General features: G+C 44.7%; 1 protein-coding gene across 1 annotated transcript in view; it reads right to left on the bottom strand.

The window, feature by feature from the left end:
• The window catches only part of ASAP3 (ArfGAP with SH3 domain, ankyrin repeat and PH domain 3), a 75,103-nt gene extending 61,933 nt beyond the window's left edge, over positions 1-13,170 (bottom strand). The window contains exon 1 of the mRNA XM_029287348.1: positions 13,045-13,170. Within this exon, the coding sequence (XP_029143181.1) occupies positions 13,045-13,170 (126 nt within the window). The remainder of the gene's footprint in view (positions 1-13,044) is intronic.
• Positions 13,171-13,650: the final 480 nt, after the last annotated feature.

Below are 13,650 nucleotides of genomic sequence, written 5' to 3'. Positions count from 1 at the left end.
ATTGACTATGAAGGATACTTCATTTCTTTTGAGGGATTCTTGCCCGCAGTAGTATACCTGATGGTCCTCTGAGTTAAATTCACCCATTCCTGTCCATTTTAGTTCACTGATTCCTAAGATATTGATGTTCAGTCTTGTCATCTCTTGTTTGACCACATCCAGCTTGCCTTGATTCATGGATCTTACATTCCAAGTTCCTATGGAGAAAAGATTTTTTACAGCATCGGACTTTCCTTTCACCACCAGATGCATCCACAGCTGAGCATCCTTTCGGCTTTGGCCCAGTCGCTTCACTCTTTCTGGCGCTACTAGTACTAGCCCTCTTCTTTTCCCCAGTGGCATATTGGACACCTTCCGACCTGAGGGGCTCATCTTCCAGCGTCGTATCTTTTTGCCTTTTGGTACTGTCCATGGGGTTTTCATGGCAAAGATACCGGAGTGGGTTGCCATTTCCTTCTCCAGTGGATCACATTTTGTCAGAACTCTCTGCTATATGACCTGTCCATCTTGGGTGGCCCTGCATGGCATAGCTCATAGCTTCATTGAGTTACGCAAGCCCCTTCACCACGACAAGGCAGCAATCCATGAAGGAGATAAGAGCTTTACCTCCAAACAAAACTAAGTTTAACCCCACTAGGCCAATAAAAATTACTTTTTTTTAGTTCTAGTTCCTTCATTGGAAATGTCATTAAGTCATTCTGCAAAAGTGGATTTCCAATTGGGATCCAAGTTAGGTTAATGTCCCTCAATTTTTTTTATCTATTGTTCATTTTTACAATTAGAGTCAAATGGCTTACATCAGTGATGTCTAACCTTTCAACTTTAAGTCCTATGGATTTCAACTCCCAGAATTACCCAGGCAGCATGGGTGGCTGGGTAATTCTGGAAGTTGAAGTCCACAGATCTTAAAGCTGCCAACGTTGGACACCCCTGGCCTAGACTCTAGAGCTATTGCATGGATCAAACTATTAGAAAGCACAGCCTACATTAGAAGTCCTGATGATCCATAAGGACCATACAATAGCCATATCAAATTGATATGTATTGTAGAGGTCTTGCTTGTATGACATGCTTAAAGAGGTTCAAAAAGGGGAGAAGAATACAATAGCACTTAGACTTATATGCTGCTTCACAGTGCTTTACAGCCCTCTCTAAGAGGTTTACAGAGTCAGCCTATTGCCCCCAACAATCTGGGTCCTCATTTTATCAACCTTGGAAGGATGGAAGGTTGAGTCAATCTTGAGTCAGTGAGAATCGAACGCCTGGCAGTCGGTAGAACTAGCCTGCAATACTGCATTCTAATCACTGCACCAACACGGCTCACCACCAAAGCCATATAAATATCCTGATCCATTCAAAAGCAGGGATAAAAACGGTAGTTTTGACCCCCAAATAGCTTCAGTCTTTGAGTGAAGCTTAAGTGTCTACATTCAACTATACCATGCAGACAAGGTTAAAACTACCCCCAGCAACAGGGTACCAGCTATTTGTTTTTAGCACTTCTGTGGTCACCTGGAAGGAACCGTAGCTGGTTGAAGGCAGCCAAAGTGAAAGAATAGCACAAAAACTCACAGTCAGATTAAAGTCAACAGTTATGTAGAAGAGTTTTCCTAATCTCCAAATGCCCCATGGAATGTGCTTTATGATGATCCCTTTGGAATTTAATTGAAACCTTGGAAGCCTGGGAGATATCCAAACACTTGCAATGAAGACAAGATGTTCAGAAACTCCCCTCTTTGAACTATCAAAAGAACAGAATATTTCTGGCTCAGGATGGAACTGTGAGTCCTTGGTACTCTTGCAAATGTCTCATTACCAAACTAGATAATATCACCAATGCACTGATGATGTTATCTAGTTTGGTAATGAAATGTCTGCAAGAAAACAATCAAGCTTAGAGAGCACCAAGATTCTTTCTTGAACTTCATCATAAGGTGAACACCAAACCATCTGCACTGGAGTTTCCTCCTTCACTCAACACTTGCCCCATCCAAAAACAATTTCTTTCCCATCAAAACTCGAGAAAGAAGAATAGCAGACGACCTCTTTGACATGCCCATAATCCTTATTGATGTTCACTCAATGTATCATGATCTCCTTCCGTTAATGATTGTTGGCAGGTGCATCCAAAGAAAGCCCAGATATTCCAACTTTCCTTCTTCTTTTAGGGCCAATGCAGATTTAGAAAACAGAAAAGCAACAACAGAAGCATGTGGTGTAGCTCTCTGGGAATTGAAAGCAGGTAAGGACTCACCCGGTTTATTAAAAGGGAACCAAGAGCCCAGGTTCCATGTAGGTAAGACAGAGTGTTCCATTCTGAAATAAAGTATTTGATTGTCCCAAAATCTTGCTCTAGACTCAGTTTTCAATCAACACAATGAATAGGAGCGTTCGTGATAAACAGAAATAAATATGTGCCCTGCCTCCTGCTTCTAATCAAATCAAATCTTTATTATGGCTATAAAGCCAACAGGACAAGAAAAAGAAAAAGAAAAAAACGGGGGACATATAGCAGATGAAAAATTAATACAGAGTTGCAGAATACATACAGTAATGCAAAATTGTGCAATCCCAACTGAACAATGGTCAGGCAGGAGAAAAAAAAGACAAAGTCACATGCTCTGCCAAGAAATTCTCTCCTGGTACATAATGTTAGTACATGGGTAATATTTGTAGTACATTGAGAGCTGCCCAGAGTTGCTCTGGAGTCCAGCGGTGCCAAAATAAAATTAAATAAATGTTCATTCAGAATGCCAAATGCCTGCTAATCTCCCAGACTCTAACCAGCAAAAGCAAAGAACCTGTGTAGAAAGTTTCCCCTCCCCCTTGAAACACTGGGCTATAAAAAATGTTAGATTTTTTTTGGTGCAGGAGAGATCATAAGAAACAGGGTTCGCCCAGTCTCTTGAATATTCAACCATCTACATGCACGGAATCCTATTTCCAAACCAGAGACAGCAGGGTGGGACAATGGAGAGAAGGATGATTACCGTAATTAATGACACCACCAAGCATTGCAAACTTGAGAGAGTCTGTGTTGCAAACTTCATACAAATCTAAATCACAAGAAGATTTAGAGGAAAGCAACTTGCTTTTTCGGTGTTATATACTTCTTTGCAATTCCTGAAGTACCCAGAAACTGTGCTGTTAAACAATGGAAACTTTCTTTTTGAAGAGCCAGAGGGGGTAAGACATTGGATCAGTTTAACACAACTGAGTAATTAAACATAAAAACGCATAAAATCCTAGAAAATCCCAGGTCACCTGGAATCTTGCAAAACTCTTGCTCGCTCTGGTATTTGGTGACAGAATAAATATTTATCCCAGAAGTCAGTAAGTTTATCTGGCCCCAGACATGTGGATTAAGGGCACCCTCTCAATGCTAAATATTGAGACTCTGAGCACTAAAAAGCTTTATCCTAAATACCAAATAATCATAAAAGAATGTGAAATAGATTTAGTTGCTTCCTTTTCCTTAGCTCAACCTTCTAATTTCTTCAGCTGACAATTTCCGACTCCTTTTCTGTGTTCTGCATAATGCTGAATACTCTAAAATGGAACAGTGCAATAGGTAGGCATATCGGTGGCAAAGTGGAAAAATAGTCTGTGATACAAGACTTTTGATATGACTATTTTTATTCATATAGTACTACACATGGAAATAAATTGTTTTTATTCAGATATTGCTGATATGGAGGAAAACGGATCTCTGTTTCTGAATAAAGGAAGTCCTTGACTTACAACAACTGAGACCAAAATTTCTGTTACTAAGTGAGACATTTCTTGTTTTGCCCCATTTTACGACCTTTCTTTCCACAGTTGTTAAGTGAATCATTGCAGATGTTGAGTTAATAAGACAGTTGTTACCGGTAAGTAAATTTGGCTTTCCCCATGGAATTTGCTTGTCTCAGAAGGTTGCAAAAGGTGATCACATGACTCCAGAATATTGCAACTGTCATAAATATGAATCAGTCTGAATTTTTATTACATGATTGTGGGGATCTGCAATGGTTGTAAATATGAAAAATGGTCATAAGTCACTTTTTTCAGTGCCAGTGTAACTTTGATTGGTCACTAAACAAACCATTGTAAGTTGAGGATTACCTGTGTTACAAATAAAGGGTGTTGCAAAAGAATTCACAAAGATCCTAATGTTGTGATTTCATTGGCTTGTGGCCCTATCTCAAGAAAATGTGCCCGTCTCATAAAATGGATGACAGTCTACAAAAACTGAATGCTATTATGCAAGAACTGGTCACTAGGTGCCCTACAGATGCTCTAAACTACAGCTCCCACAATCCTTCGCCATAGGTCATGTTGCCTAGAGCAAATGAGAGCTGAATCCATAATTTCCAAAGGGACTCCCTAGCCAGAATATGCTTGTCTGTCTAGTTTAAGCTGCCAGCAAGACTAACAGGGAGAACATCATGCAGATATTTAACTCTTGTTCTGTCTGAGGATCCTGCTCCGCAAATGTCAACTCCACTCACCTCATTTTCAATTTTTTTTTAATTGCAAGGACAGTGCTTTATTTTGTGGTAGAGCAGGTGAGGCACTAAAAGAGAAACACTTGCAGGGAACCAACATGTAAAGATGGTAGAGTGGTAGGTCCCTCTCTTCCCTACCAGATTACGTCATTCTGAATTTCTGCCCTTGAGGATCTGCAGGTGTGGCTCCACTAAAATTCAGTGACAGAGAAAAGGGAGAAGGGCAAGGAGGGAGAAAAAAAAGAGAGTGGAGAGAAAGAAAAGGAGAGAAAAGAGGGAGAGAAAAAGAAGGAAGGAAGAGAAAGTGGGGGGAAGACAAGGAGGAAAAGAGAGAAAAAGACAAGGGAGGAAAAAAGAAAAAAGAAAGGATGAAAAAGAGAAAGAGGTAGAATAGAATAACTATATACTAGACTAGACTATATAGACTAGAGTCTAGACCATGGGTCGGCAACCTTAAAGACTCAAAGAGCCATTTGGACCCATTTCCCAGAGAAAATAAAAAACCGGGAGCCACAAAACCCTGCTGTTTACCCTCCCTCCTGCACAGAGTGCCCCACTGCCACTGCTTCCACCCATCCACCCCCGACAGAGCGCTCCACCGCTGCTGCTGCTTCCCCCCACACACGAAAAGTCCCACCACCACTGCTTCCATCACTCTCCTCCCCGATGGAGCGCTCCACCGCTGTTGCTTCCCCTCTGCACGAAGCGCCTGCCGCCAGCCACTGCTTCCCCCAACCCCCGACAGAGCGCTCCACCACTGCTGCTGCTTCCTCCCCCGCATGAAGCATCCCACCACCACTGCTTCCCCCACCTTCCCGATGGAGCGCTCCACCACCGCTGCCTCCTCCCAGGATGTAGCGCTTTGCCGCTGCTTCTCCCTGTGGCGAAGGTGGAGTTTGGGAGGCAGCAGCAGGGCGTAGCCCAGGTGTGGCCCAGCAGCAGCAGCAAAGCTTGTCCTCGACACACAAGCGGCCACCAGTGGCTTGGGTGTCTCTGCTCCATCCAAGTTGAAGAAAGCGGAGGCGCAGCAGCAGGATTGCTCTCAATAAGTCAGGCACACACGAGCGAGCAGCACACCTGGCTCTTATTGTTTGAGAGCAATCTCACTGCTGCACCTTTGCTTTCTTCATCTCGGACGGAGCAGACCCATCCAAGCCACTGGCAGCTGATTGAGTGGGGAGGACGATGACGATGAGAAGAGCCTGAGGGCGGCTGGCCAGTTGAGTAGGCCGGGCGATGGTGGCTGGTGGGCTGGGGAGGGGGGAATCATGGCTGCTTGGGGGGTCCTCTGCCAAGCCTCATGGCAGCAGCATTGGCAGCAACCCCCACCCGGCCCATTTCCCCAGCTCCGTACAAGTTGCTTGGCAAAAATCCCGCACACCCACGGCCCCGATTGGATGTGACACCTTCTTTTCAGCTCCATCACGGTCCTCCATCACTTCCTCTGCCACCATGGCAGTCCCACAAACAAAAGAAGTGGGACTAAAGAAGTTCAATCAATTCCAACTTCGCAAGATCTTTTTTTTTCTGCAAGAAGTTGGAATTGATTGATTGAACTTTTTTAGTCCCACTTCTTTTGTTCGTGAAACTGCATACGGCAGCAGAGGACTGGGAGCCACAGTAGACGGATGAAAGAGCCACATGCGGCTCTGGAGCCACGGGTTGCCGATCCCTGGACTAGACTATAGACAAGACTAGACTATAGACTAGACTAGATTATAGACGAGACTATAGACTACTAGACTATAGACTAGACTAGATTATAGACGAGACTATAGATGAGACTATAGACTACTAGACTGTAGACTAGACAATAGAATAGAATAGAATAGAATAGAATAGAATAGAATAGAATAGAATAGAATAGAATAGAATAGAATAGAATAGAATAGAATAGAATAGAATAGAATAGAATAGAATAGAATTCTTTATTAGCCAAGTGTGATTGGACACACGAGGAAGTTTTCTCTGGTGCATAGCTTGTATAGCTACAAGAGGTGGAAACAAGCTTGTATCTGTAATTGGATAAAAAGAAGGATAATATGAGAGGATTACATTGGTTTTTGATTGGAGGTTTAAGAATTCTAAATCCCTAAATTTGCTTTCCCCAAAATGCTGCTTAATCAATGAGTTTCAGCTAGAGATACTATGCTGACCTGGCATACACTTGGAACTTGTAGAAAAAGGGCACTGTGATCCAAACATATCCAGAGGGGGCCCCAGTTCACAAGAAATTAACTTAAATTCTTGCCAGGAATCTTATGATTTATAGTATTGATGGCTAGATAGGAAAGATTATAGAAAGAAGAGAGTTATATTCTAACCAGACAGTAAGATATAAATTTATAATAGTACTTGTAACTTGCTGTAAAGATCAGAAGCTACTTTGTTGTATTTTTCTACTGTTTTTTTTACTGTTTTTTTCCTTTCCTGAACTTTCAGCTTTTTTTCCTTTAGTTTGTATTAGTTTTATCTTCCTTTTCTAAAAATATTTTTAATAAAAGTTATATTACAAGTAGTCTTTGACTTATGATCACAGTTGGGACCAGAATTTCTATTGCTAAGCAAGGCAGTTGTTAAGAGAGCGGCACCTGATTTTACCATGTTTTTTACCATGATTGTTAAGTGAATCACTGCAGTCAGTAAGGGAATCACATGGTCGCTAAGCAAATCCAGCTTCCCCCATTGACTTTGCATGTTGGAAGTCAACTGGGGAGGTCTCATATGGCAATCACATGATCCCGGGATGCTACAAACCATTGTAAATACCTGCCAGTTACCACGACAGTGGAGATGCTGCAAAGGGCGTGTAGGGTTTCCTGCCTGAGCAGGGGGTTGGACTCGATGACCTCCAAGATCCCTTCCAACTTTATTATTATTAGTTGTAAATCGCTTTTTTCAGTGTAATTTCAGTCATGACACGAATAAGTTGAGGACTGCATCCATGTGTATATAAATTCTTACCAGGAGCAATTTGCCCTCCTGTTTAGAAACATCAAAGGTGTGTTTTCCTTTTTATTCCCTGGGGCAGTGGTGGTGAACCTATGGCACGCGTGCCAGAGGCGGCACTCGGAGCCCTCTCTGTGGGCACACGTGCTATTGCCCCAGCCTCGACTCCCCCCACGACTCCCTCCTCACCAGCATCCCCCCTAGAGGAGAGTTGCCCCCCGAGTGTGGCCCACACAGAGCAGCGCAGCCAAGGACATGGCAGCCAGGCAGCGTAGACAAAACTCTGCCCTCACGCCCCATCGCGCAAAGTTGATGCTGCGGAGCATGGGCAGAGGGTGTGGCCACAATGGCGCTGCTGTGCTACCTGGGCGATCTGCGGCAGGTCCTGGAGGCGGTGAGTGGCCTTGCAGGCAGGTGGGGCAGGGGATGGGGTGGGGGTGTAGCGCAGGCGGGTCCAGTTTTTGGGCACTCGGTCTCTAAAAGGTTCGCCATCACTGCCCTGGGGTATAAAAAACTAAGCCCTTTACAAAAATCGCCATTCTATTAATTAATCCAAAGGCAGAGTCCGGCATGAGCAACTACTGAAACCACAGCCACCACAACAGGGACTGTTTCTAACACCAGAAGGAAAAGGCAATTCAGTTCTTCCACTGGCCTATTCCAGCTCTTGCATAAACTTAATGCACATAATTTAAAGTAAACATTTGCAGCAAGAAAGCTGCAAGCCCAAGTCGAGATACTGCCACAATTTCAAACAGACCGGATGTTTTACACTCAGTTATTGCTAGAATGAAAAATGAGAAGGGGAAATGCCATGGAGACCGTTTACTGAAGATGCCAAAACAGATGTTTCAAATTAAATTCAAGATTAAATGTTTGAGCACATTTATTGATTACATTCATATTCTACTTTTTCTTCCAAGTGCTGCCATTTCCCTATTTTTTTTTCTCTTCACACAAACTTTAAAGTGGGCTAAAATGAAAAATAGCAATGGCTGAATGCTAATCTCACTAGCATTTGGATAAAAGAAACTTAGATTCAATTCTCATATATTTTTCGCCCAAGCAACAGTCAGCTGGGCCAAGGAAAGTGAGTTTATCAATGAAATTTTGTTCAAAGCCGAAGATGAATTTTGATGCAATACAACAGTTTTGCATTTATTAAGTGGCCAAGAGGTAACAGAACAATAAACAGAGTTGGAAGGGACCTTGGAGGTCTTCTAGTCCAACCCCCTGCTCAAGCAGGAAACCTATACCATTCCAGACAAGTGGCTGTCCAATCTCTTCTTAAAAACTTCCAGTGTTGGAACACCCACAACTTCTGGAGGAAAGTCGTTCCACTGATTAATTGTCTTAACTGTCAGGAAATGTCTCCTTAGTTCTAGGTTGCTTCTCTTCTTGATTAGTTTTCATCCACTGTTTCTTGTCCTGCCTTCAGGTGCTTTGGAAAAGAATGGGTTGATCCACTCTCTTCTTTGTGGCAGCCCTTCAAATATTAGCACACTGCTATCATGTCACCCCTAGTCCTTCTTTTCACCCAATTCCTGCAACTGTTCTCCATATGTTTTAGCCTCCAGGTGTGGATAAATGCCTTGCCTTCCATTACACAGCCCTTTCTCAATCTGTCTGCAACCTCCCTGCCTTCTCTATTTGCATTACATTCCAGAGCAGGACATGCCAAGGGAATTCCACCCACAAGGCCTTTTCAGACTGGGAAGTAGAAGCAGCCAGGGAGGCTGTAAAGTGGCAGACGCATCCTAGGGCAGACCCACATTTCCAATTCATCCCAAAGGCAGCACCCACACTCAGCATTCTTGGAAGGCAAATATGTATGAAGTTACCCTCCATCCGCCTTCAGCTTTGGGCCCGTCACTCTCCCTCAGCCCAACCCACTTGACAGGTTTGTTATTGTGGGAAAAGTGAGAGAGGAAGGCATATTAGATACGTTCCCCAGCTTGATTTATGAAAATAATAAAGGTGGAATATAAATAAACTTCTATTATTAAATAAACTTCTGTGGCATTTGGTTTGCCTGCTGCAATTCAATCCTTTGTAAGCAAAGCTTTCCATTCCAATCAGCAAGTGTGCCTCTGATGGGAACGTCTCCCCTCCTCCTTCTCAGGGTCACTGATGGGACAATGCAACATGGAGATTTTTTGGTTTGTTTTAACCAAAGGAGAGCTAAAAGAATTTTGCCACTTTCCTTTCTAGCCTATAAAAAGAGAAAAATGTAAAACTGGAGTGTCCTTCTTTCTCTTCTTTTTCTCTCTCCTCTTTCGTTCCCTCTTTCTCTCTTCCCCCTCAACCATCCATCCTTCCATCCAGTCCACGGGGGGGGGGGGGGGGACAGACAACTCCATCCACCAAAGACTATGGTAAATCTAGTCCATACAGAACATCAAGCCATCGGTATGGTGAAAGCAAAGAAAAGGTTGAAATCTAGAAACTGATTTATTAAGGCAACTTCATTTCCACCTAATTTATGCATGATAGATAAACAGCCAAGGTTACAGAGCAGAAATGCCCTGAAGTTTTTCTCCTCTAGTAGTCCTTGACTTACAACAGTTCATTTAGTAACCGTTCAGTTTACAATGGCACTGAAAAAAGTGACTTATCACCATTTTTCACATGACCATTGCAGCATCCCCAGGGTCATGTGATCAAAATTCAGATGCTTGGCAACTGGCCCATATTTATGACAGTTGCAGTGTCCTGGTGTCAGGTGATCCCCTTTCGCCACCTCCTGACAAGCAAAGTCAATGGGGAAGCCAGATCCGCTTAACAACCGTGTTACTAACTTAACAACTGCAGCGATTCACTTAACAACTGTGGCAAGAAAGATCACAAAATGGGGCAAAACTCACTTAACAAATGTCTCACTTAGCAACCAAAATTTTGAGCTCCATTGTGATTGTAAGTCGAGGACCACCTGTACAATACCATCACCCTAACCGCTCCAACCACCTACTAAACTCAAAAACACCAACAAAAGGAATGTGATAGAAATTCTCAACCAGCCCGAGAAACTGGTAGACAAAGAGAAGCTTCTTTTGCAGAGGGAAAAATGTCCAAGAAATGGGAATTCTTATTTCAGCATTCTGTAAGCTGCAAGAGAATTGAAGGAAGGAATAATATGAACTTCGTAGCGAGAAAAGGGGAAAACCGTCTCTTCCATTCCTCCACTGAGTCTAATAAGCCTCGTCAATGCTGTTATGTGCTAGGCAGACAAACAAAAACGTACCGTTTGCTAACTTGATGGAAATCAAATAAGGGAAAGATGAGAGATAAGGAGAACAGACTGGATCAAATAAATTACAGGACTGCCTTTAGCAAAATACAAGTTGCAACTGGAAATCTCAACTGGCAATTGATCTCTCCTCCATGCTGCTACCAGGAGTCAAATTTGATTCATTGGAATCTGGCAGATTATGACACCACCTCTTGCACCTATCACATAATTAAGCCCTGGCAAGCCTTACTTTCTCCCTTGTCCCTGGGATGTAGCCCTTTTCTCACCTCCAAACCATTAGTGAAACTGCCTTAAGCTTAAGAATCGCCTTGTGGCGAGATGGGCAGCAAACAAATTTAATAAATTTAATAAGGTGAGTTACAAAAGTACTTTGTCCCCAATTCCATCATCACCCGATGGTATCTACATAAAATCAATTAAGCCTACCACCTTTTACCTTGGAGTGAGTTCAGATGACCTCAGGGAATTGGGAACAGAGACAAGTGGGGGCAGAAAAAGAATCATAACCAGGAACAGCAAATGCCACGCTGGTGTTGCCTGCAGTAGATTTGATGCAGGAGAGAACCATGTAGCCTTGACCAATTCCGGAAAAGTCAGAGGAAAATATAATGCAGATGCACCTGGATTCTTAGGACCAAAAATGAGAGCACATTTGGTCTTGTGGTTAAGGTACCAGGCTAGAAGGCAGGAGGCTCTCTGTATTCAAGTCCCACCTTAGCCATGAAAACCAGCTGGGTCAGTCATTCTCTCTCAGCCCAACCCACCTCACAGGGCTGTTGTTGTGAGAAAAATAGGAGGAAGAAGGTGTGTTGGATATGTTTGCCACCTTGAGTTATTTGTAAAAACAATCAAGACAAGATACAAACAAAACAAATGCAGTGGATGACACAGTGCTAAGCATGTCTCAAGCATCTCTCCATTTGGGGTTTTTTGCACTCAGTACCCCACCCCCACCCCCACCCCAGACTTACTTCACTTTCACAGAGGAGCAATGCACTGGGATAACAGAATTGGGAAAAGTTAAGTTCTATGACAACACACTACCCTAATTTAAAGAATTTGTGACTAGATTATCACCTTACCTGAAATAAGGATTTAACTACAGGTAGCTGAATAAGCCCCAACAGGCTACAAACCCATTTTTAATAAGCCCATGGCCTGGTCTACAACAGCAAAACAAACTATATCACTATGCAGCATGAGGTGTAAATCCTGCAAGACAGATGAATTGCATGCACACCTTTCATAGGTTGGCTGAGGAATTCTGGGAGTTGAAGTCCACAAATCTTAAAGTTGCTAAGTTTGAAGACCCCTGGCTTAGAAGATATTAGAGGAAGAAAAATTGCTCTAATATGCTTCATAGATTAAAAAAAAGTACATAGAGCAGGGTTGTCCAACCTTGGCAACTGATGGACTTCAACTCCCAGAATTTCCCAGCCAGCATGGGGAATTCTGGGAGTTGAAGGCCACAAGCCTTAAAGTTGCCAAGGTTGGCCACCCCTAGTGTAGAGCCTTCTCCCCTACATTTCAGCGTCATCTTCTCAATTGTTTGTCCTCGGAAAGGGAAGCCCAACCTCCGTTAACACAACTGTGATGCCTTGCCAACTGGACAGGTGTTGTGTGGGCTCTGCACCACGTGCAAAGCAGGATTTCTGACTTCCAGGTCTGAAACTCTTCCCTTACAGCTGGACTTGGGATGAAAGACATTAAAAGGTTGGGGATGGGGGGGGGAGGTTTAAGGGAGCTAAAAAAAATTATAGGCCACAGAACATTGCTAGTTAAGAACTTCACTCCTCTTTAACTTGGTCGGGCTCCTTCCTCCCTAGAGAAAGCTGCCCCACGGTGAAGTTATCCGGGTTTCTGGAATTAAGCCAATGTTCCGGGTTTGCACGACTGCACTGAACCAGACATAAACCAGCTAAACGGGATGGATGGGGGTCAGCCAACCCGCTAGGCTAAATTGTGGCTAGATCATCTTTGGTTCGAGAAGGCGGGTGATCGTCTCTTCCCCCAGCAGACTTTAAAAAAAAAAAAAATTCTAGTTAAGTGGCAGAGCGCTAAGGCGTTGAGTTAAGGCAAGGCGGCCGCAGAGCTGCTCACCTGCAAATACCTGCCCCACCGAACAAAGGGAAGGTGGCTTCCTTCCGGGTAAACAGGCTGGCTGGGGAATAAACACCGCAGCGGGTCAGGTGCGCCCAGCCAGCAGAGCACCGCGTCTCCTTCCCAGCGCAAAAGGAAAGTTTTGGCGAACAAGAGAAAGTGAACTTTCTCCCCTGCCTTGCCCGGGGGCTCCTTTCTGGGAGCGAGCAGCCTCCCCTTCTCGCATCTCCCACCCCCCCCGCCCCCCGCCCCACTCACCTCTTCCAGCGCCCCCACCGCGCCCCGGCACTTCTGCATCTTGGTGGCGAAGCCGGAGACCAGCGGCGAGCTGAGGTCCTCCGAAGTGACGGCCACGAACTCCGAGACGCTGAGCTGTTCGGGCATGTTGGAGCGCAGCGTCGCCTCGGCGATCGGAGGAGCTTCTGCGCCCGAAGGAAAGAGGAGGCTGGGGGGGGGGGGAGTCACCCAAGGCTGGGGAGGGGGCGAAGCCGAGAGAGCATGAAGGAGTCGGTGGGATTGGGAGGGGTGGGGGGTCTCCCTCGGCGCGAGGAGCGTTGCAAAAGAGAGAAACGAAGCCCCCCCCCCCGCTTGGTTTGAGCTGTTGAGGAGACCCCACCGGATCGGTTTCGCTTCACATCCCGCGCTCCGGCTCCGGCTCCGGTCCGGCGTGCGATTGACTCGAGGCGCCTCCAAGCGCCTTTGGAAGTTACTCCCCTCCCTCCGCGCCTGCCTGTTCGGAAGACTTTCATGGCAGTCACGTGGGCACATTGTTACGCCGCCGGAGCCGGAGAGCGCAACGCTTTGGACCCCCGCCCGTTAAAGGCAAAGGGCGTCCGGCTCCTTACGCCTCGCGCTTCATTGCTC

This window comes from Protobothrops mucrosquamatus, unplaced genomic scaffold (assembly GCF_001527695.2).
Source record: "Protobothrops mucrosquamatus isolate PMUCROS unplaced genomic scaffold, P.Mucros_1.0 scaffold_23, whole genome shotgun sequence".
Lineage (NCBI taxonomy): Eukaryota > Metazoa > Chordata > Lepidosauria > Squamata > Viperidae > Protobothrops > Protobothrops mucrosquamatus.
Note: the sequence above shows the minus strand (reverse complement) of the source record. Positions and strands in the feature narration are given on the sequence as shown.